The sequence below is a fragment of the Podarcis muralis genome, chromosome 2, assembly GCF_964188315.1.
Source record: "Podarcis muralis chromosome 2, rPodMur119.hap1.1, whole genome shotgun sequence".
Taxonomy (NCBI): Eukaryota; Metazoa; Chordata; class Lepidosauria; order Squamata; family Lacertidae; genus Podarcis; species Podarcis muralis.
In genome coordinates this window covers 112,597,740-112,622,827 of record NC_135656.1, presented here as the reverse complement: position 1 = coordinate 112,622,827, position 25,088 = coordinate 112,597,740, and the positions used below count along the sequence as shown (strand labels likewise).

The following is a 25,088-nucleotide window of genomic DNA, read 5'->3' as shown; positions in this document are numbered from 1 at the left end:
AGAAGTTTGCATGTGCCAATGACAAAGTACGCTGGCTCAGTTAGAAGGCATCTCAGATGTCTTTAGCGGGTGCCCAAAAGACAAGAGAGACTGCGTTTGCAACAGAGGTGGTAACTGCAGGTGACCTTCACCTGGGAGTGCTGTGATCAAATGGTCCCAAGCTATTTAGGTCTCCCTACACCAAAACCAGCACCTTGAGCTTCACCTGCTCACTGCTTGTCAGCCTGTGCAATTCTCTCAACAGTGGGATGGCATTGCTGGCAATCTCCCTCCTCAACAGTGTTAGGAAAGGTAAAGGTACCCCTGACCATTAGGTCCAGTCATGGCCGACTCTGGGCTTGCGGCGCTTATCTCGCTTTATTGGCTGAGGGAGCCGGCGTACAGCTTCCGGGTCATGTGGCCAGCATGAGTAAGCCGCTTCTGGCAAACCAGAGCAGCGCACAGAAACGCCATTTACCTTCCCGCCGGAGTGGTACCTATTTATCTACTTGCACTTTGACGTGCTTTCGAACTGCTAGGTTGGCAGGAGCAGGGACCGAGCGACAGGAGCTCACCCCGTCACGGGGATTCGAACCGCCGACCTTCTGATTGGCAAGTCCTAGGCTCTGTGGTTTAACCCACAGCGCCACTTGCGTCCCAAAAGTGTTAGACACTCAGCTATATAAACTAATCACCAAATGGCACCTTTAACCTAGGTTACAGTTGCCACAGTGGAAAGTCTAGGCGTCATTTTCTTTTTTTGCAATGAATTTTTATTCTTATTCTTATTCCTATTCTTATTAATTTCATTTCTATAAAGCTTTATATTTTAGGGGGGGGGGGAATCTCCCAAGCAGTTTTCAACACGTTGAAACATTGAATAAAACAATCCAGGAAAAAGAAAACAAATGCAAGCTTCAAGGAAAATGTTTTAGATCCTTCTCTAAGTGACATTTTGCTTTCCCCATATATCTTGAGCGACTTAATTTATAGAGCTGCCCCGTAGCAGGAGGACTCTAGGAAGACAGCGTGGTGTAGTGGTTAGAGGGTCGGACTAGGACCTGGGAGATCAGGGTTCAAATCCCTACTCTGTCATGAATCTCACTGGGTGACCTTGGAGTCAGTGACAGTCTCTAAACCCACCTCAAAGGGTCTTTGTGGGGATTAACTGAAGGTTAACCCTTGGAGAAAAAGATGTGATATAAATACAATAAATAAACTCTTCTCTTTACCTGTTCAAGAAAGCTGGAGGGGCCAGCCAGATGGAAATATCTTTTGCCAAACTGGCATCCAGAAATCTGGCGAATACGCCAGTGAGCAGTGGTTAGAGTGCTATTACAATGGTACCTTGCTTCTCAAACGCCTTGGTACTCAAACAACTTGGAACCCAAACACTGCAAACCCGGAAGTAAGTGTTCCAGTTTGCGAACTTTTTTCGGAAGCCGAACATGCTCCATTTTGAGTGTTACGCTTCCGATTTGAGTGCCACACTTCCGTTTTGAGAGTTACACTGAGGTCTATCTGTTTTTGCGATTTATTTTGCGTTTTTGTGACTCTTGTTTTTGTTTTTGTGACTGTGTGGAACCCAGTTCAGCTACTGACTGATTGATTGTGTGACAGCAGTACATTGCTTATCGCTTTCATTTTATGGATCAATGGTCTCGTTAGATAGTAAAATTCATGTTAAATGGCTGTTTTAGGAGTTGTTTTTTAAAGTCTGGACCGGATCAATCCATTTTGCATTACTTTCTATGGGAAAGTGCACCTTGGTTTTGGAATGTTTTGATTTTGGAACAGACTTCCAGAACAGATTAAGTTTGAGACCCAAGGTACCACCGTATGGGGTTGCCATATATCCAGAATACCCAGAATACTGTAGTTGGAAGCAGTGCCCGGGCAAAAATGTCCAGGAAAATCCGGATGTATGGCAAGCCCTGTCTATTCAAAAGAGCTAAAAAATGGCATTACAGTGGTGCCTCGCAAGACGAAATTAATTCGTTCCGCGAGTCTCTTCGTCTTGCGGTTTTTTCGTCTTGCGAAGCACGGCTATTAGCGGCTTAGAGGCTATTAGCGGCTTAGCGGCTATTAACGGCTTAGCGGCTTTAAGAAAAAGGAAACAAACTCGCAAGAACTCGCAAGACGTTTCGTCTTGCGAAGCAAGCCCATAGGGAAATTCGTCTTGCAGCACGACTCAAAAAACGGAAAACTCTTTCGTCTTGCGCGTTTTTCGTCTTGCGAGGCATTCATCTTGCGGAGTACCACTGTAATTTTTTTTTGAGGCAAAAAATATGAAATATGGCAACCTTAATCTAGGGCTACACCCAGAGTTGCCCCTCTATGGCTGGGGAGACCATACAAATCGTCACCCAGAAAGCTCGCTGGGTGACTTTGAACCATTTGCACACTCAGCTCAATATACCCAGTAGGGTTCTTGTGAAGACAAAAGGCGGAAGAGAAAGAACTACGCGTACTACCTAGAACTGCTTGGAGAAAGAAGCAGGATATTAAGCCGGGCTGAATCTTGAGTCTGTTGGGTTTAAAGATCTGAATCTTGCTCACCTGATGGAATGCGTTTTTCTTGTATGCTTATAAAATATTGGCTGCTTAGCCACCCTTTTCATATGGAAGGATTTTTCTGCGGATCTGTTCTCTGGCTCTGTCCTCCCATCACAATCTGTGATAGTTTCCTTTTTAGTGTGGATCACACCGTATGTTACTTATGGAGCGGTGGATTTCTGTGCCAAATTTTAAATCGTGGGAAGAGCTAGTTATTCAGATGGCAAGAGAGGAAGAGGGCGCGACAGATTAAAACAGCAATTTTAAATTCATTTGCATGTGTATGTAATGGGCGTGCGAGACTGTCGTGCCTTCCTCACTGGTGTGAAATTATACAACTGCTTGACTGTCTGAACCTACTGTAGGTCCATAACAAATTTGCATCTCTGTGACGAAACTGCTGGCTGACTGTGCAAACTTTGACCTTATTTGCCTTCCAAATGGGAAGGGCACCGGCATGAGAGAAATGTATATGCAAATGTAATGCATCTTAGAATCTCTGCTTGCCTTCCTGCAGTTGCCTGGTTCGTGAGGGAAGAGGACAACAAATAGGTTTTTAAAATTATAATTATGGGGCAAATTGCAGACTACTCCTGGGCCTCAAACACGTGGGAATTCCAGGGTTGAAAGACTCCACAGTGAAAGCAGAGCTGATTGATCCAATGATCTGGCTTCTAGAAGGATGCTTCATTGAGAGCCAGTGTGGTGTGGTGGTGAAGAGCAGTAGTCTCGTAATCTGGTGAACCGGGTTCGCTTCCCTGCTCCTCCACATGCAGCTGCTGGGTGACCTTGGGCCAGTCACACTTCTCTGAAGTCTCTCAGCCTCACTCACCCCACAGAGTGTTTGTTGTGGGGGAGGAAGGGAAAGGAGAATGTTAGCCACTTTGAGACTCCTGAAGAGGAGTGAAAGGCGGGATATCAAATCCAAACTCCTCCTCCTCCTCCTCCTCCTCCTCCTCCTCCTCCTCCTCCTCCTCTTCTTCTTCTTCTTCTTCTTCATTGTATAGGACCCTTTCTTGCGGTGCTGATTGGTGAAAATGCCAGTGTGGACCAGGTGGGTGGGGGTCAGGATGAAGGGCCTTTTCAGTGGTGGCCCTGCATACCCAATGAGATGCACCTGGCCACCTCCCTCCAATCTTTTAGATGACAGGCAAAGACATCTCTCTTCTGCCCAGCTTTTCATAGAATAATAAAATTGTAGAGTTGTTTATCAGCTCCATCTGGTACGCAGGCTGAGACCCTACCTGCCCGCGGACTGTCTCGCCAGAGTGGTGCATGCTGTAGTTATCTCTCGCTTGGACTACTGCAATGCGCTCTACGTGGGGGTACCTTTGAGGGTGACCCGGAAACTACAACTAATCAAGAATGTAGCAACTAGACTGGTGACTGGGAGCTGCCGCCGAGACCATATAACACCGGTCTTGAAAGACCAACACTGGTTCCCATTACGTTTCCAAACACATTTCAAAGTGTTGGTGCTGACCTTTAAAGCCCTAAATGGCCTCGGCCCAGTATACCTGAAAGAGGCTCTCCACCCCCGTCGTTCTGCCTGGACACTGAGGTCCAGTGCCATGGGCCTTCTGGTGGTTCGCTTCTTGTGAGAAGCCAAGTTACAGGGAACCAGGCAGAGGGCCTTCTTGGTGGTGGTGCCCGCCCTGTGGAACGCCCTCCCATCAGATGTCAAAGAGAAAAACAATTACCAGACTTTTAGAAGACATCTGAAGGCAGCCCTGTTTAGGGAAGCTTTTAATGTTTAATAGGTTATTGTATTTTAATATTCTGTTGGAAGCCACCCAGAGTGGCTGGGGGAAACCCAGCCAGATTGGTGGGGTATAAAGAATAATCAATTATTATTATTGTTGTTGTTACTATTATTATTATTATTTATTTTTAGGGGGCCCCAATGGTCATCTAGTCCGACCCCCTGAAATGCAGGAATCTCAATTCAAGCATCCCTGACAGATGGCCATCCAACCTTGTGTTTAAAAAACCTCCAAGGAAGGAGAGTCCCACGAAGGAGAATTTTGGGAGGGGGTAGAATGGTTTGGAAGAATTTCAGTTTCCTTCCGTTGGCCTGTTGTTTTAAGTATGCTGCCCCGTGAGTTGAAATAGCTTTTAGGAACTTCTCGTTTGTTTGATTTCGGCACACCTCCCAGCGCCATAAGGGGAAGGGCAGCATACAAATACTAATACAAGATAATTAGGTGATGTGTTAATGAGGATATGCCTCGTGTCATTTTTCGTTCAATAAGAGCAATAATACCTTGTGAAACTGGGAAGGGCTGGCGCTTTATAATTTGTCTGCAGAAAGTCCCGGGTTCAGTTCCTGGCATCAGCACCAGGAAGGGCTGGGAATGTCCTCTGCCAGGAGCCCTGGAGAGCTGCTGCCAGTCAGTGTAGGCTGCTCTGATTCACGCTGAAGTGCTAAACCTGTGCCTGGGCAGTACCATTTCAGTTTGCACGGACAGGGGAAATATCTCATGACTGCACTTAATGACTACAAAACATGAAATCCCTGCACACAGAGTGCTAGCATGCCAGGAAGAGGGCAGGCCAGAACCCTTCCCTCTGGCACCTAGATTTCATTGTAGACATAATTGTTTCTGTACATAGGAGCATTCGCTCCCTCGATTCCCTCGCCTACAGGCTGAAGTGATGCAGCCCAAGCACAGATTTGCTATTAAACTAAGTTTCACTCAAGGTAAAAAGGTAAAGGTAAAGGTAAAGGGACTCCTGACCATTAGGTCCAGTCGTGACCCACTCTGGGGTTGTGGCGCTCATCTTGCTTTATTGGCCAAGGGAGCTGGCGTACAGCTTCCGGGTCATGTGGCCAGCATGACTAAGCCGCTTCTGGACAACCAGAGCAGCGCATGGAAACGCCGTTTACCTTCCCACCAGAGCCGTACCTATTTATCTACTTGCACTTTGACGTGCTTTCGAACTGCTAGGTGGGCAGGAGCAGGGACTGAGCAACGGGAGCTCACCCCATCGCGGGGATTCGAACTGCAGACCTTCTGATCGGCAAGTCCTAGGCCCTGTGGTTTAGAGCACAGCGCCACCCGTGTCCCTTCACTCAAGGTAGACCTACTTAAATGAATGGACCTAACTTAGTCATGTTCGTTGATTTCAGTGTGTGTGCTTTGGGTAAAACGCAGTTTAATATCTTCCCAGGAAATGCTTATTCCATTAAAGAAAATGATCCTGGAACATTTTTACAATAGAAAAACTTAAAATGCAATCACATGAAAGCAGTGATAAAATAACATCTCCGTCCATCAAACCACTGGGTGGTTTTCAGTAAACTGCTGTCTCATTCAATTCCTTGTTGTTGTTGTTGTTGTTGATGATAATAGTAATACCCCACCCATCTGGCTGGATTGCAGAACGGAGCTAATGTTGCATATTTTACAAGATGATGACATGCGAATAATCAAAAGCACTTTACAAACAAGATCTCTGACTGCAAATGTAACTTTAGGGAGAGAACTTCCAGGGTTCATGAGGCCGTGTGTGGCAAATGGGAGGTGACAGGTTGCAGAACTTTTAAAGGCATTGGCAGGATTTCTGGGTCATGACCGAGCAGAGAGAGGTGTGTGGGTTGAACAGGTCATAGACCCATAGAATATACAGGCTGTGTTCATATGCAGTGCTGAACCACAGTTTAGTGCTTTAGGTTGTGTTAGTACGTAATTCTAAGCCACAGTTTACTACTTTGCAGCCGAGCCTCCATCAGTCGTGAGCGAAGAAGCATCAGGCTTGTGTGCTGCCCTCTCCATCTCCCATATGGCTTGTGCTAAGATTATACTGGACTTCGCTGAATCTCGCCTTAGCTTTACGGGCAAACCAGGTTTACTAAACCACTAGTTAGTTTGAACAACCTGGCTTCATAAACCCTGGTTTGAAGTTGGGCTTGTTAAGCAACCGATTGCAGTTTGTTGCAAACCAGTACAGTGGTACCTCAGGTTACATACGCTTCAGGTTGCATACGCTTAAGGTTACAGACTCCGCTAACCCAGAAATAGTGCTTCAGGTTAAGAACTTTGCTTCAGGATGAGAGCAGAAATCGTGCTCCAGCTGCGCAGTGGCAGCAAGAGGCCCCATTAGCTAAAGTGGTGCTTCAGGTTAAGAACAGTTTCAGGTTAAGAACAGATCTCCGGAACGAATTAAGTACTTAACCCGAGGTACCACTGTATTCCTGGTTCTTAATAATAATAATAATAATAATAATAATTTTTTATTTATACCCCGCCCTCCCCGGCCAGAACTGGGCTCAGGGCAACTAACACCAATAAAATTACAATAAAACATAATAGGAAAGGGAAAAAAGAAATTAAAAAGTTAATTAAAATATGGGTTAAAATACAATTTAAAATGCAGCCTCTTTTTAGTAGTAGCCCATAAATCAGAACCATAAGGGGAGGGAAACATAAGGGTCAAACTGGGTCCAAACCAAAGGCCAGGCGGAACAGCTCTGTCTTGCAGGCCCTGCAGAAAGATGTCAAGTCCCACAGGGCCCTGGTCCCTTGTGACAGAGCGTTCCACTGAGTCGGGGCCAGTACTGAAAAGGCCCTGGCCCTAGTTGAGACCAAACTAACCACCTTGCGGCTCGGGACCTCCAAAGTGTTGTCATTTGTGGACCTTAAGGTCCTCTGCGGGGCATCCCAGGACGAAGGTTGGATTCTGTGAAAATCATCTTGGCAGAAATCCTCCTCTTGGCTGCAAAGGGAGGAGGAGAACGTGAGGGGTCCTGGAGGTCAGTCTGGGTTCCACAACGGAGGATCAAGTAAGGAGACAAGGAAGGTTAGGCAGAAGAAGGAGAAATTGCACAGGGAGGTCCCATTAACCCTAACCCTCATCTCTCTCTTTCTCTCTTGTCTAGCTGGTGGGATCATGCGGCAGCACCAAGGCTATATTGGGCTACTTGCTCCATTATGTATCCTGTTCCTTTTCCTCCTGTTCACACTCACTGCCTCTTACAAACCCATCATCGTGGTCCATGGCCTGTTTGACAGCCCTTCCGACTTCCGGCAGCTGTTGGTGTTCATCAATGAGGTGAGGCCGAGGACCAGAATTCCTGGCATGAATGTGGGAAGTGGGAGTAGAATAGTTTATGTATCTTAATGTACAGTGGTATCTCTGGATGTGAACGGAATCTGTTCCGGAGCCCTGTTCGCATCTTGAACTTAAGACGCAACTGCATGTCTGTGGGTCGTGTTTCGCTCCTTCCGCGCATGCGTGTGATGTCATTTTGAGTGTCTGCGCATGCGCAAGCGACGAAACCCGGAAGTAACGCACTCCGTTACTTCCGGGTTGCCGCGGAGCGCAACCTGAAAATATTCTTCTTTTTTATGATAAATGTTATTGATTTTAACATATAAATTATAGTACATACCACAAAATTTTATCACTTATACAATCTTTTTTGGACTTCCATCAGCACCTCTGATGATCGACCATTTTAACCACTTCTTATGCATTTCTTAAATTTATATTACCTTTAAATGTCTTAACTAACCATCCTCCTCCTTATCCTTTTTTGCAATAATTCCAATAATACTCCTCACAAAACTTCTTACAAACCTACAAATGTAGTCTGATCATCACAAATACTTTTCAAATAGTCCGCAACCTGAAAATATTCATCCTAAAGCTACTTCAACCTGAGGTATAACTTTACTCACTAAAACTTGTGTGCCTGCAACGAAGCTGGATGCCGGAGGATTTCTTTGATCTTTGATTTCTCAAAAGGGCTCTCAGTTTGGGATTTGGCAAACGAATCCTCAGTTGTTTAAGCGAAGCGTACCTGCAGGATGAATCAAACCTCTCTTGTGACTGATGCATACCACATATGCCACTCATCTGCTGCAGGGCAGACAAACAAAGGGTTTTTATTTTATTTATTTTTTGCTCTTACTAGCGGAAGACCTGTGTAATTTCACAAGAGGAAGGGAGGAAAGGAACAGGAGCTTCCAGTCCCTGGTGCCACCCTTCTTCCTTGCTGAGTCCCAGATCTTTATTTTATTTATTTATCTTGTTTAGGCTTTTATCGTAGAATCATAGGGAGGCAAGGGGCCTGAGGGTCATCCAGTCCAACCCCGGCTGCAATGCAGGAATCATTGCTAAAACATCCATGACAAGTATCCATGCAACTTCTGCTGAAAAACCTCCGAAGAAGCAGAGTCCACCATCTCTTGGGAGAATCTGCTCCACTGTTGAATGTCTCTTACCACCAGAAGTTCTTCCTGATGTTGAATCGGAATCTCCTTTCTTTTCACTTGAAGCCATGGGTTCGGGTCCCACCCTCCAGAGCAGGAGAAAACAAGCTTGCTCCATCTTCCATGCGGCAGCCCTTAAGATATTTGAAGATGGTTATCATATCTCCTCTGTCTCATCTTTACCAGGCTAAACATACCCAGCTCCTTCGACCATTCCTCATAAGGCATGGTTTCCATGTCCTTGATCGTCTTGGTCACCCTTCTCTGCGCACCTCCCGGCATGCCATTATCCTCCTGAAACTGTAGGGCCCAGAACTAGACACAGTACTCCTGGGGGAGTACTATCCTTTGCCCCAAGGATCTTTGGGGTGGAGATTTTACTTTCTTGGGCTCCATGATCAATGCAGATGGTGACAGCAGTCACGAAATTAAATGACGCCTGCTTCTTGGGAAAAAAGCAATGACAAACCTAGACAGCATCTTAAAAAGCAGAGACATCACCTTGCCAACAAAGGTCCATGTAGTTAAAGCTATGGTTTTCCCAGTAGTGATGTACAGAAGTGAGAGCTGGACCATAAAGAAGGCTGATCACCGAAGAATTGATGCTTTTGAATTATGGTGCTGCAGGAGACTCTTGAGAGTCCCATGGACTGCAAGAAGATCAAACCGATCCATTCTGAAGGAAATCAGCCCTGAGTGCTCACCTGAAGCTGAGGCTCCAATACTTTGGCCACCTCATGAGAAGAGAGGATTCCCTGGAGAAGACCCTGATGCTGGGAAAGATTGAGGGCACAAGGAGATGACAGAGGACGAGATGGTTGGACAGTGTTCTCGAAGCTACCAGCATGAGTTTGACCAAACTGCGGGAGGCAGTGGAAGACAGGAGTGCCTGGCGTGCTCTGGTCCAGGGGGTCACGAAGAGCCGGACACGACTAAACGACTAAACAACAACAAATGCGATTCCATGCCTCAGAACAACAACCTTGTGAGGTATTCCATGCTGAGAGAGAGAAAACGACTAGCTCAAGGTCACACCGTTAAGTTTTAACACAAAACAGGAGGAGGAGGAGTTTGGATTTGATATCCCGCTTTATCACTACCCAAAGGAGTCTCAAAGCGGCTAACAATCTCCTTTCCCTTCCTCCCTCACAACAAGCACTCTGTGAGGTGAGTGGGGCTGAGAGACTTCAGAGAAGTGTGACTAGCCCAAGGTCACCCAGCAGCTGCATGTGGAGGAGCGGGGACGCGAACCTGGTTCGTCAGATTACGAGTCTACCGCTCTTAACCACTAAACCACACTGGGTCTTCCCCTATCCTAGCCTGACATGCGCACCCGGGTTAGGGAACATTTAGCCCTCCAGATGTTGCAGTGCAATAACATCTGGAGAGCCAAAGATTCCCCACCCTTGAGATAGCGGCTACACCCCGCTGGCTTTATGCTTCGACCTCTTCCCTGATTTCACCCCACGTCTCATTTTCTCAGTGTTAATATGGGAGTGATAATTGTGTAAACATCTCTCCTAATAAGAGGCAGGGATGGGTTGTAATTTACTTCTCCAGGCCCTGTGTGACTCAGAGCCGTCACAGGTGGAGCCGTTGCAAAGATCCCTGTATGGCAGGCTGATGTGTGCACTGGGATTCACTGGTTAGGCTGGAAAGGCAAGTTACCTGGGTAGTGAAAGAGGAAGTGTGGAGTTCTGGCAACTCCTGAGTGCTTGCTTGTTTCAATTTCATTTGCAGAAATAGAACCACAAGGCTAGGAGAGTCCTTAACTGGCCCCTTGTCACTAGTCAGATAAAGTATTTGCAGGACTCTCTTACTCTGTACGTGGCATTGCACCGTGCAAATGCAGAATGGGATGCAGTTTCCCGAATGTTTTCTTGGTGTTTTTTTTTTATGTAGTGGCATAGCTTAGGATGCCCCGGATGCAAAATTATTAGGTAAAGGGACCCCTGACCATTAGGTCCAGTCTTGGCCGACGCTGGGGTTGTGGCGCTCATCTCGCTTTACGGGCCAAGGGAGCCGGTGTACAGCTTCTGGGTCATGTGGCCAGCATGACTAAGCTGCTTCTGGCGAACCAGAGCAGCGCACGAAAATGCCATTTACCTTCCCGCCGGAGCGGTACCTATTTATCTACTTGCACTTTGATGTGCTTTCAAACTGCTAGGTTGGCAGGAGCAGGGACCAAGCAACGGGAGCTCACCCTGTCACGGGGATTCGAACCACCGACCTTCTGATCAGCAAGCCCTAGGCTCTGTGGTTTAACCCACAGCGCCACCCGCGTCCCTTGCAAAATTGTTAGGCGTGCAAAATTTCAACACCCAGTGCTGCCTCAATACAGCTGCACGCTTCCGTTTCTGGGCTCCGTTGAAACCGGCATCCACATGCAAACCAGGAAGCGACTTCTCCCGACAATGGAACCACTCTTTCATTTCTTATCTCTGCAGCTGTGATCTCCTGAGTTACGTGGATACTATTACATGCATGCATGCTACGTCCATTTCCCTCCCACCCCCTACGTGGTGCCCCGGGCACTGGCAACCCATGCTACACCACCGTTTTAATGCACATGTTTCTAGTCCTTAAGAATGCATTGATAACTTTGGACTTTGCAGCGGCTGTTGCACAATGCCACATGAGGGCACTGCCTTGTGGAGTCTTGGAGCACAGCTAGGCAGTAATGGCAGCAGGACTCTGCTTTGCGGCTGCCAATTCCCTATAAAATGTGAGGGTTCTGCCAGCGATATAAGGCACGATTAAACTAGGCAAGAGGATTGGGCATCATAGCACGGGCAGACAAACTCACACTGCCTGTGCTTTTTTCTACCTAATCCTGCTCTTAATTTATTTGTTCATTTCCGTTCCTGAATTGTTTCCTATTCCCAGAGTTCCCTGGGAAAGGGGATAGATTGTTGAACTGCTCTGGGAACTACAGTTCTGTTTGGGGGGGGAAAGGAGTCTACTAACGAGAGCTGGACCATAAAGAAGGCTGATCGTCGAAGAATTGATGCTTTGGAATTATGGTGCTGGAGGAGACTCTTGAGAGTCCCATGGACTGCAAGAAGATCAAACCTATCCATTCTGAAGGAAATCAGCCCTGAGTGCTCACTGGAAGGACAGATCGTGAAGCTGAGGCTCCAATACTTTGGCCACCTCATGAGAAGAGAAGACTCCCTGGAAAAGACCCTGATGTTGGGAAAGATGGAGGGCACAAGGAGAAGGGGACGCCAGAGGACGAGATGGTTGGACAGTGTTCTCAGAGCTACCAGCATGAGTTTGACTAAACTGTGGGAGACAGTGGAAGACAGGAGTGCCTGGCGTGCTCTGGTCCATGGGGTCACGAAAAGTCGGACACGACTAAATGACTAAACAACAACAACAACTTTCTGCTCCCGAAACAAACTACAGCTCCCAGAATTCTTTGCAGCCGTGGCGGGTGGGGAGCCATGACTTAGCAGAACAGTAGTTCCTATGCATTGGTGTGGAGGTGGCCTTAGTATGATGTGAGCCGCGAGTGCTAGCCGTGAAAAGCAGTGTTGCAAAAACTGAAGTTAATATTTACTTTTTAAGAAATGTATTTCCGGTGGGGCAGCAGCAGCCCACCTTAAGCCTTGGGTGCTGCAAGACAGGCTGAGCTTTCAGCCCTTTTTGAATCTCTTCTCTCTCCCTCCCTCCCTCTCTCTGTTCCCGCTGCTTCCTTGCAGACCCACCCGGGTACCAACGTCACAGTCATTGATCTGTTTGACCACACCGAGAGCCTGAAGCCTCTTTGGATGCAAGTGGAAGGTTTCCGGCAAGCCATTTACCCCATCATGCAGAATGCTGTCGATGGAGTCCATCTCATCTGCTACTCCCAAGGTATGTGTGAGCCGAGGGCTTCAGTCTAGCCAATGGCCCATTGTCTGGTCACGGGAACACAGGGACCTGCCTTATACAGAATTGGACCATTGCTCTGTCCAGCTGCTGGTGTTACACCCATTGTCCTGGGTTTTAGAGAGGATTTTTTCCTCAGTGTTATGCAGAGATTATCATTTTCTGATTACTCTGGGAAACACCATGTTTTTTTCCGTATATAACACCCCTCCCCCCCCCGTGTATTATAATAATAATAATAATAATAAGTAATAATAATTTTTTGTTTATACCCTGCCCTTCCCAGTTTAAAAACCGGGCTCAGGGCGGCTAACAGCGAATATAAAACATTGATTAAAATGTGACTTAAAAGCAGCATAAAACCTATGTATGCAAGCATTCGATTGACGTTGGAGAGAGACTGAGTTGAGAAGCAAGACCAAGGGTACATATTGATATAGGAATGTATTAGATAAAATGTAAAGAAATAAACAATAATAAGAGTACATTCATTTGTAAAAAAAAAGAAAAAGGAATATACAACGGGATAGACAGGAAGTCCAAAGTGTTTGTATATATATATGATTTCAGAGTAAGTTTGGAATAGCTTTTTATTTTTGGTGTTTTTTCCATTTTTCTTTTTTCTTTATGTATATAAAGTATACATACAAGTTGGGAAATTAGAGTATAATAAGTTTTGTGATGTAATATGACAATGTCTGACGATGTAACGTAAGAACTTTAATAAATAAATAAATAAATAGCATAAAACAGCATAAAATACAACATAAAATGCAGCATCAATATCAATATAATTCAAAAAATTAAGGGATCATTTCAGGGAGGGAGGGAACAAAACACCCCAGTTGGTGGACATCAAATGATCGCCAGGGCTAATTGGCCAAGTTGGTCCTACTAGGGCCAGCAAGGAGACCAGGGAAGAATTTAAATGTGGGGTCACAGACAGGGTTTCTTCATAGACGGCCCCTCTTTTTTGGGACTCCAGATTGGGAAAGTGAGCAGTGACCACCAGTTTGGGGTGTGTGTGCTTCCTGTAATAAATAATTTTTTTGAAGAAATGGAGCGATGTGGAACAAGGTTGACATCATATGGGACTAAGGTTCTTCTTCCTCTAAAATATGACTCCCCTTCTTCTGTCCCCCAGGAGGACTCATCTGCCGCGCTCTCCTCTCCACGACGCCCGACCACAACGTGGACACCTTCATCTCTCTCTCTTCCCCACAGATGGGGCAATATGGGGGTAAGTCGTGGGGCAAGGGCAAGCCAGTGATTCCACACCTGGAATACTGTGTCCCATTTCAGGGCACCACAATTTAGGAATGGTGTTGTCAAGCTGGAACATGCGCAGAGGAGGGCGACTAAGATGATCAAGGGCATGGAAACCATGCCATATGAGGAACGGTTGAAGGAGCTAGGTATGTTTAGCCTGGGAAAGAGGAGACTGAGAGGAGATAGGAAAGCCATCTTCAAATATCTCAAAGGCTGTCAACATGGAAGAGGGCGCAAGCTTGTTTTCGCCTGCTCGTCCTACATTTGAGTAGGACCCAACTGGCATGTTCTCTCCCTCCTGGTCGATCTTTCGGGAGCTTCATAAGCTTTCTTCATCCCAAACATCACAGCAACCGACGCCAACAGACACCAGCACACTTAGGGATCCGCAGAGTCTTCACAGCTTGCCTAACAGACCTCAGCAACTCAGCATTTTGGCTAATCTACTTTATTTACATATAAACACACACGGAGCACTGCAACATGGCTCCCTCTCTCTATAGCATCAGACAGCAAAGAGAAAAGAAAAAAGGACAATAGTCCCACCTCATGGAACACAGTAACACAAACATCCTGTCTCTGTCACTTCCCACTTTGTGGAGTCAAAACATACCTCATCATGTGATAGACAAAAATCCCATGACTGCAATCATGGAGCAGGAATTCTAACAGTTTTCTCCTGCTGGGGAGAATAGGACTCGAACCAATGGCTTCCAAGTTATAAGAAAGGAGATTCCGACTCAACAAGAGCAAGCTTGAGTGCTGCTTGATCCTTTTCTCTCTCACCCCTCTCTATATAAAAGTATTATTTTTTGGATGAAATAAATAAGAACCACAGAGGGGGAAGCAAAGTCTGTGATCACTCTCCTTTGATTCCCTTTGTCATTTCAGACACCAAGTACTTGAAGTGGCTCTTCCCGGAGCACATGAAATCCAACCTGTACCGTTTATGCTACACGCAGCTGGGCCAGGATTTCTCAATCTGTAACTACTGGAATGGTGAGATTGCTGCTGCTGCTGCTGTTATTGCTACTACCGAGATCACAGATCACAGAACTGTACTGTTGGAAGGGACCACGAGGGTCATCTAGTCTAACCCCTGCAATGCAGGAATCTTTTGCCCAACATGGGGATCGAACCCACGAGTCTCATGTTAATAATAATAATAATAATAATAATTTATTATTTATACCCCACCCATCTGGCTGGGCTTCCCCAGCCTCTTTGGGCGGTTTCCAACAAAATATTAAAATACAGTAGTCCATCAAACATTAAAAGCTTCCCTAAACAGGGCTGCCTTCAGATGTCGTCTAAAAGTCTGGTAGTTGTTGTTCTCTTTGACATCTGGTGGGAGGGCTTTCCACAGAGCGGGTGCCACTACTGAGAAGGCCCTCTGCCTGGTTCCCTGTAACTTGGCTTCTCAGAGTGAGGGAACCGCCAGAAGGCCCTCGGCGCTGGACCTCAGTGTCTGGGCAGAACAATGGGGGTGGAGATGCTCCTTCAGATATACTGGACCGAGGAAATTAAAATGTTCTACCAACTGAGCTATCCCGGCAACCCTGGGGTTTCTGAGGCTTCCCAGTAGCTCTCATTTACATACCCAATTTACAAGAATGTAAATTGCATACATGCAATATGCCTTGCATGAGAGTTTGGACCTCAATGTTTATTTATATGATGATGATGGTGACTATTATTAATATGGAAGAATCTACAGAAAACGGCCCAAGAAGAATCCACAACCATCCCTGTTCCTCCACCACCACCTGTTATTTGACAATTTGAGTTGCCAAAACAGCTTTTGCTTACGTTATTTTGGCAGTGCTTACAACAGCCCTGTAAGGTAGGCCAGGTTATCCTCCCCATATTTCGAATCGGTATCCTTGAGGATGAGAGAGAGAGCGCGCAGCTTGCGAGGACCATTTGTGGCTGAGGACAGATAAGAATCAGAGATGTCCCAGCTAATACTTTTAACCCTTAGGGACTAGCGCTGATGGCTCCATTGTGGATTTCCCATCCATCACCCTGTCTTTTGGAACACCGGAAATTTGCTACTACCACGAAGCAGGATATTGGGATTGCTTAAACTTGCCCTGAAATTACTCCATAGATGGTCATTGCTCATGTTTATGCTCTTATTTAGATGTCATAAAGTGTCATAAAGGCATTGCCCTCCAGACCAGAAAAACCAGTGACCTCAAATAGTATGTGGCTTGGCTCACTTGTGCGAGTCATCGGCAGCTATGAGATTTCCCGCAATTCTGATGAAGTGTGCAACCTATGCCATAATAAATTATGTTAGTCTGTTGTAGTAACAACAACAGAGTCTCGTGACACTTTGAAGATGGCTGTAGCTGATAATCTGGCATTTGCTTTCTTCTTCTGGCTCTTAGTAGTCTCAGTTGCAGAAGCTAACAAAGATTCATTTGTCAGACCTCAGTACCTCTGGTTTCGTACTTAATTCGTTCTGGAGGTCCGTTCTTAACCTGAAACTGTTCTTAACCTGAGGTACCACTTTAGCTAATGGGGCCTCCCGCTGCCGCCGTGCCACCACTGCACGATTTCTGTTCTCATCCTGAAGCAAAGTTCTTAACCCAAGGTACTATTTCTGGGTTAGCGGAGTCTGTAACCTGAAGCGTCTGTAACCCGAGGTACCACTGTACTGAGGCCTGGGCTGTGTATCCTTTTCACGTAAACGTGACTTAGACGTTTTGATGTTTGAGCGTTATATGAATTATATTAAATTGGGGTTTTTTTAAAGCAGAGGTTGGAGGGACATCTGTCAGGGATTATTCGAAAGTGATTCCTGCAAAAGTGATCTCCTGAGAGCCAGTGTGGTGTAGTGGTTAAGAGTGGTGGACTCGTAATCTGGTGAACGGGGTTCGCTTCCCCACTCCTCCACATGCAGCTGCTGGGTGACCTTGGGCCAGTCACACTTCTCTGAAGTCTCTCAGCCCCACTCACCTCACAGAGTGTTTGTTGTGGGGGAGGAAGGGAAAGGAGAATGTTAGCCGCTTTGAGACTCCTTTGGGTAGTGATAAAGCGGGATACCAAATCGAAACTCTTCTTCTTCTTCGTCTGCATTCCTGGACTAGATGACTCTCGGGGTCATTCCAACTCTACAATTCTCTCCTGTCAGGTGACTTTCCTTCGCCCAGATTTCCCTTTGCTCAGAATTAGGCAAATTCACGGAGGGTATCGATGGCTGCTACTAGCCACAATGGCTGTGTTCCAACTCCATCAGGGTTTATCCGAATTTATAGCTAGACACATTATGCACAGTATAAAAAGAAAAAGAATTGCACAGTGCGAAATAAGCGTTTGGGTGTATGGGAGTTAATTAGGAGCCAGGGAGTTTCTAAAAAGGAAATAGATTAGAGGATGAACACGGATTCCTTTTGAATTTCCATCTCCATACATTAATACTGTATTAGGAGACTAATTACTTGACTGGTCAGGTTAATGAAGGGAAATGATCTGTTCCCCCAAATAATTGAGGGGGGCACACCTTTATTTCCCCTTCCTTTTTCAAGGCACCTCTAATTTTGTTGCTGTCTTTTTCGTTTCTCCAAATTTCTCCTTTCTGTTATCTCCCACCCCCGCCTTCCTGTCTCTCTCTGTTCATTGTTATTTTCTCTTTCCTCTTTTGCGTTCTTTCTCCTACTTGCAGAAGCAGGCATTGTCCTGTCTGGTTGTGCAGTCGGTTTGGGGTGGGGGAGCTTAGAATAAACCCAGACTTCCACCATGGAGAGGGACGCGGGTGGTGTTGTGGGTTAAACCACAGAGCCTAGGACTTGCTGATCAGAAGGTTGGCGGTTCAAATCCCCGCAATGGGGTGAGCTCCCGTCGCTCGGTCCCTGCTCCTGCCAACCTAGCAGTTCGAAAGCACGTCAAAGTGCAAGTAGATAAATAGGTACCGCTCCAGCGGGAAGGTAAACGGCATTTCCGTGTGCTGCTCTGGTTCGCCAGAAGCGGCTTAGTCATGCTGGCCACACGACCCAGAAGCTGTACGCTGGGTCCCTCGGCCAATAAAGCGAGATGAGCGCCGCAACCCCAGAGTCGGTCACGACTGGACCTAATGGTCAGGGGTCCCTTTACCTTTACCTTCACCATGGAAGGTAGTATGTCTCTGAATGACAGCTACTGTGAGATTGCTGCTGAGCTCAGGTCTGGCTTGTCAAAGGCATCTGTTTGGTCACTGTGAGATTCTGGAGTAGGCGGCTCCTTGGCCTGACAAGACAGAAGTACTGTTTTTGAGGGACAGGGGGCGGGCTGGTGTGGAGGACTCCCTGGTCCTGAATGGGGTAACTGTGCTCCTGAAGGACCAGGTGCGCAGCCTGGGAGTCATTTTGGACTCACAGCTGTCCATGGAGGAGCAGGTCAATTCTGTGTCCAGGGCAGCTCCATCTGGTACGCAGGCTGAGACTCTATCTGCCAGAGGACTGTCTCGCCTGAGTGGTGCATGCTCTAGTTATCTCCCGCTTGGACTACTGCAATGCGCTCTACGTGGGGCTACCTTTGAAGGTGACCCAGAAACTACAACTAATCCAGAACGCAGCAGCTAGACTGGTGACTGAGAGTGGCCGCCGAGACCATATGACACCGGTCCTGAAAGACCTACATTGGCTCCCAGTACATTTCTGAGCACAATTCAAAGTGTTGGTGCTGACCTTTAAAGCCCTAAACGTCCTTGGTCCTGTATATCTGAAGGAGCGTCTCCACCCCCATCGTTCTGCCCGGACACTGAAGTACAGCTCCAAGGGCCTTCTGGCGGTTCCCTCGCTGTGAGAAGTGAGGTTACAGGGAACCAGGCACCACGACTTTCTTGGTAGTGGCACCTAGCAGATGTCAAGGCAATAAACAACTATTTTACTTTTAAAAGACAACTGAAGGCGGCCCTGTTTAGGGCAGTTTTAAATGTCTGGTGCTGTATTGTTTTTAATATTCAGTTGGAAGCCGCCCAGAGTGGCTGGGGAAACCCAGCCAGATGGGCGGGGTATAAATAATAAATTATTATTATTATATCATTATTATTATCTAGCAATGCTCCTCTTATTTTGGAATCAAGTTACGTCCATAACTCTTTGGCAGTGCCAGTGATCAGGTGATTGGCTGAGCCAATCTTTACCTGCCCCACACCTGACGTCCAGGGTCAGGTCTGGTGTAGCTGCAGGTAGCTGTGGCTTGAAGGCAGTGGCAGACTTTCAGCTTTAAATTTTCAGTGGTGCCCTGTGCGATGCCTGAATTGGGCATCCTTCCCACCTTTCGTGTTCCCGTCGATCATCGTTGTTGTAGCATCCTCTCGGCTCTGCACCCAATGAGCAGGTTGGGCTCCCCGAAAACTGCCTCTTTTGGAGGGCCAGCGAGCATAATGGGGGTTGTGAGCCAGTGGGTTCCCATCAATGATGAATACAAAGGAAATTTGGGTAGATATGTTGGAGAAGATGGGTTTCTGCGTCGGGATCCCTGGTCTCTGGGAGTAGTCTGCATGGTTGTAGTGGTTAGATTGTCAGACTAGGTAAAAGTAAAGGGACCCCTGACCGTTAGGTCCAGTCGTGGCCGACTCTGGGGTTGCGGCGCTCATCTTGCTTTATTGGCCGAGGGACCCGGCGTACAGCTTCCGGGTCATGTGGCCAGCATGACTAAGCTGCTTCTGGCGAACCAGAGCAGCACACAGAAACGCCGTCTACCTTCCCGCCGGAGTGGTACCTATTTATCTACTTGCACTTTGACGTGCTTTCGAACTGCTAGGTTGGCAGGAGCAGGGACAGAGCAACGGGATCTCACCCCATCGCCGGGATTCAAACCGCTGACCTTCTGATCGGCAAGTCCTAGGCTCTGTGGTTTAACCCACGGAGCCACCCACGTCCCCTGTCAGACTAGGACCAGAGTTCAAATCTCTACTCAGACATGAAGCTCTCACTGAGTGGCCTTCGGCTTCTCACTGCCTCTCAGCCTAATCTATCTCATGGGGTTGTTGTGGGGATTAAAAGAGCAGGGGGAAGGACCTTGAGCTCTTTGGAGAAGGAGGTGGGAGATAGACAAAATAAATAGAAATTATTCCATTGCAGGGAAATGCACTCTGCGCATGCTCTGAGTCAGTCGCGGCTTCTTGCTATTGCTACGCTTGTTCCAGAGATAAAACCTGCCAATAAAAATAAGTTCCAGGGCTGTGTTCAAATCTAAAGCCGTCGTCCGTCCCTCCACCACCAAAAAAAGATACTGGTTTTTAAAATGTTATTTATTTATTTTATGTTTTTATATTAAAAATAAGGGGGAGGAGGTGTTGCAGCCTGTCTCCTGGGTTCTGTGGGAAAAGGCCAGTGTAGAAAGCAAACGAGATTTCTCTGCCTTTTTCAGATCCACATCATCGGGATCTTTACCTCAACAACAGCAACTTCCTGGCTCTGTTGAATGACGAGAGGCTCCATCCTAACGCAACAGGTAATAAAGTGGCGTTGCCCCTCAGTTCCCAATGTAAAAGGGGGAGTGGTAGGCTAGCCCCACTTGGGAGGCCTTCCCCACATCCCCACTTTCAGCTGATGCTTGTCGTATCCCGGCAACCCTGTCCACACAGCCCCACAGCCCTGGGCGACTTAGGTCTGCGTTGCTAATCTTTGGTCAGCTAGGTCTTTCAGGCAGTCTTCCTCGTAATTTCTTTTTTTTCTTCTATAATTTTTATTACATTTTACATTTTAGAAAATTCATTCAAACAACCTTAAAACACCAATGACTTCCTCTCTTCTCTTTCCACGGTTCATTTTCCAAAACATAAATCCCTGTATATTTTATATAAACTAAACCAGTCAGTATTCCATTATTACATCCATCAAAACCACTGTTGAGTTTATCTTAATGCTGCCCACGTTTTCAAATAAACACAGTTTTCCTCCCTATATTCTATAAACGTTTTCCAACCTTCTTTAAACATATGTTTAAATGTTTATAGTCTTGCTCATAACTTCCTTCCTGAGGTGGAAGGAGAACTCCGTTGCTAAATGCACACCCACAGCGAAGCAATGGCTGAAGAGAAAATTGAAACGGGGGCTTCCTAGCTTACAAATTATCCTCTTAGGGCCAAATTAGTCATGTCGGTAGAAGACTCTTGAGAGTCCCATGGACTGCAAGAAGATCAAACGCATCCATTCTTAAGGAAATCAGCCCTGAGTGCTCACTGGAAGGACAGATCGTGAAGCTGAGGCTCCAATACTTTGGCCACCTCATGAGAAGAGAAGACTCCCTGGAGAAGACCCTGATGTTGGGAAAGATGGAGGGCCCAAGGAGAAGGGGACGACAGAGGACGAGATGGTTGGATAGTGTTCTCGACGCTACCAGCACAAGTTTGACCAAACTGCGGGAGGCAGTGGAAGACAGGAGTGCCTGGCGTGCTCTGGTCCATGGGGTCACGAAGAGTCAGACACGACTAAACGACTAAACAACAACAAAAGTCATGTCGGTGGATGCCAATGTTTGTTCGTTCAGGTGTTTCCCCAATTCCTATCTCAAACATTTTCCTCCCTGGTCTGATTCACTTCCAATGTCAGTGCTGAGTTGAGAGAAAAGTGTCTGCCATGATAGAGTGCCTGGCTCTTCTCCTTCACCTGCAAGAATGTTGTGTAATAATAATAATAATAATAATAATAATAATAATAATAATAATAATAACCGACACCCTCCCCAATTCCAGTTGATTTATGAAGCATAAACATGGCTGCCTCCCCTGTCCGTTGTGGTCCTCATAGTCTTTTACTGCCTCTGAGGTGTTACAACCAGGCCAAGTCTCAAGTTGAATAGGATAGCTCTGTTTTATTAATTTTTTTAAAAAAGGCCTTGCCAGCATCCTGACACAGAAATTTAACAGGTTATTCGCCCACAACATCTGGCAACTGAGCACGACGTTTTGAAGATGGAGTGTTCTTTTGTTTGTGCGAATGCCGCTGCCTCAAGTTAAACTTGTCCCAAAATGGAGAGTTAAAATGTGGGGGTGGGGAAATCCTTGCTTGCTAAAAGTTTATATGTCAGGCTGCTGGAATTCTCCAGAAAGGTTTGCCAGGCTAGTTCAGCTGTGGCAGCTTTAGAAAGGCTTGTAAAAACCTTTCTGTGTTTTGTTTTGCCAATCCTTGTTGGAACTGATGCAGTTGGATTCTGGATTCCTGCCACAGACTGCTTGCTGACTGTGCTGTGTGTGTGTTGTGTTTTATGACTTTTCACTGGGTATTTCCACCCACCCACCCCTGTTTTGCTTTATTTTAATCACCTGCTATCTAGTTTTTAATACTTCGAGCTGTCTTGTGTGTCCTCATAGGAAGAAAGGCAGGCGACAAATATTTGAAGGAAATAAAAGTACGGGAGCAGAGCCAGAAAACAAGTCATCACAGCTTATTCCTCTTTTTTTTACTGCAGTTTGCCTTAAGACTTCTAAACAGCAAAGCGCTGTGAGATCAGTAGGAAATGGGCACATCTATCAGTTTTGTGTTCTTTCAGTTTCTCATTTGTTTCTGCCCCCACCTTCCCACACCAATTTGTGAGGCCATAATAAAATTTAAGTTGCTGGCCATCACTACCTCTTGCAGGAGCAAATTATGTAGATTAACTCAAGTCCACATCTCAGAGAATTCAGAGTGAGGAGAGATCGGTTGTGGTCTGTCAGGGGCAGAGGAAGGAGAAGAACATGGGACAAAGGAGAAGAGTCTCCACAGTGACTTTTGTGACCAGATTTCTGAATCTTTTGCCTCTCTCTCTCCCAATACAGCCTGGAAGAGAAACTTCCTGCGGATCCGAAAGATGGTTCTGATTGGTGGTCCAGATGACGGTGTAATCACGCCATGGCAGTCCAGGTGAGCTTTTGAAAGCCGCTAGAAGACCCTCTCACCAAGGTTGAGATACGATCCGATAATCTTTATTGTCATTGTCCCATACAGAACAACGAAATTGAAAACATCTACATAAGACATTCAAAAACCAACAAGCCTGCTATCCCAGCTATCCCAGCCTGGTTAGCCCCCTAAAAACTCCGACACCCCATTTTTAAACACAATATACTCCCATAGAGACTTCTTAAAGGTAAAAGGTAAAGGGACCCTGGACCATTAGGTCCAGTTGTGGCCGACTCTGGGGTTGCGGTGCTCATCTCGCTTTATTGGCCGAGGGAGCCATCGTACAGCTTCCGGGTCATGTGGCCAGCATGACCAAGCCGCTTCTGGCGAACCAGAGCAGCGTGCGGAAACGCCGCTTACCTTCTCGCCAGAGCGGTACCTATTTATCTACTTGCACTTTGACATGCTTTCAAACTGCTAGGTTGGCAGGAGCAGGGACTGAGCAATGGGAGCTCACCCCATCGCAGGGATTTGAACCGCTGACCTTCTGATCAGCAAGTTCTAAGCTCTGTGGTTTAACCCACAGCGCCACCCGCGTCCCAGAGACTTCTTACACTGCATTTAAAACCAAAATTGCATTTGGATAGAAACTATTTCTCAGGCGGCTATTCCTATTCTTTCTAACCCTGTACCCTCTTCCAGAAGGCAGAAGCTGAAAGAGATCGTTTCTGGGGTGTGCACTATGCTGCGCTATGTCTGCAGCTTTCTTATGGCACCTGGAAGCCATAAGGGGGAGAGGGGGAGATTCAGATCTTGATGAAGTAGATCAGGGACAGGCTATATGTTACCCTTCTGGGACTACAACTCCCATCATCCTGCACCATTGGCCATGCTGGCTGAGGCTGATGGGAGTTGGAGCCCAACAACATAAAATCATAGAAGAACAGTTTCAGGTTAAGAACGGACCTTCAGAACGAATTAAGTTCTTAACCTGAGGTACCACTGTACTGTGTTTTATTAATTTATCCATTAGCACCAGATAGAACCACTTCTCTCACTTCTGTGTTGAAGGATCCTTTCTCGCTTCCTGCATGTGTAAGAGTGAAAACTCTCAGTGCCGCTGCTGTTTTGATTTCTCTCCAGCCTGTCTGCTGACTCATTCGCCTGCTTATGCCCCAACAGTAGAGCAGGATAATAAACTGATAATAAATGAGGATAAGGCTTTTGTCTTCAAGCACAGATTTCTGCTTTATCTGTCACTCTTGCCCCTACTCCACCCGTATGGTATCAATGCAGAGACGCCATTCGGACTTGCCGATAAGGCCATAAGGCTTTTAGGCTTGTGAATCAGAGCACACAGCCCAGATTATGAACTTGTCTCACTGTTGAGATCTTTGTTGGAGGGCCAGCTTTGGAAAGTCCCCGTTCTGAAGTGAGATAGGGCTGCCTATTCCTCTGGCCTCCTGCCGTAATGCTTTTTAGGTGCCTTGCAGAATCCCTGTTGTATTCCTAGGCCAATGGTACTGTGTACGATTTCTTTGCTGCTGGTTCCGGCCCCCGACCGCCCAGTATTGTATCCTAATTTTCTTTTTTTCTTAATTTTTATTGAATTTTACAAGAAACGAAAAAGAAACAAAAAGCAATACCTAACACTGTAAACACATTTATATACATGTTTTCCAAAATGCAAACTAAAAAAAGAAAATAATTTTCATAACCAATAATATTACCAAATTCATGCTTCAAACATTACAATATATAAATCTTAGTTAAAATGTTATAGAAGACTTCCAGCGCATTCACCGCATGTCTCTTAGTTATCTTGCTCACCTTCACATCTGTTTTTGAGTCATTTCCCTTCCTTAGATTCTTTCATAATCAGGCAAATCTTTATGTTCTCTATATTCTTCACAAGGTTAGTCTAGGCACAACCAAACTTTCATATTTGAGCTTTGCTTGTATAAATATTCGTTTAAGCATTCCCATTGTTTCTGAATTCTAATTTTTTATTTATGCCTTATTAAATCCGTCAGTTTTGCTAACTCCAGGTACTCACATAGTTTACTTAACCATTCCCCTTTTGTTGGGATATAATTTCCTTTCCAGTGACTGGCTACCAACGTTCTTGCTGCTGTTGTTGCATACAGAAAGATTTTAATTTTGTCTTGTATCCTAACTTTCATTGCTTGCTTTGTTGTATTTCAGATAAGCTACCTTGAGAGTAGGTAGAGCAGGTTTGTAGCTCAGTAGCAGAGCCTGTGCTTCAGAATAAAATACAGTGGTGCCCCGCAAGACGAATGCCTCGCAAGACGGAAAACCCGCTAGACGAAAGGGTTTTCCGTTTTTGAGTTGCTTCGCAAGACGATTTTCCCTATGGGCT

At 46.2% G+C, this 25,088-nt stretch overlaps 1 protein-coding gene across 3 annotated transcripts in view; it reads left to right on the top strand.

Moving 5' to 3' along the window:
• PPT2 (palmitoyl-protein thioesterase 2) overlaps positions 1 to 25,088 on the top strand; it is a 48,098-nt gene that overhangs the window by 18,978 nt on the left and 4,032 nt on the right. For all 3 annotated transcript variants that reach the window (XM_028719935.2, XM_028719934.2, XM_077922632.1), the window contains exons 2-7: positions 7,415 to 7,587; positions 12,455 to 12,608; positions 13,768 to 13,863; positions 14,784 to 14,891; positions 20,253 to 20,336; positions 22,645 to 22,729. In XM_028719935.2, the coding sequence (XP_028575768.2) occupies positions 7,426 to 7,587; positions 12,455 to 12,608; positions 13,768 to 13,863; positions 14,784 to 14,891; positions 20,253 to 20,336; positions 22,645 to 22,729 (689 nt within the window). In that variant the 5' untranslated portion in view covers positions 7,415 to 7,425. The remainder of the gene's footprint in view (positions 1 to 7,414; positions 7,588 to 12,454; positions 12,609 to 13,767; positions 13,864 to 14,783; positions 14,892 to 20,252; positions 20,337 to 22,644; positions 22,730 to 25,088) is intronic.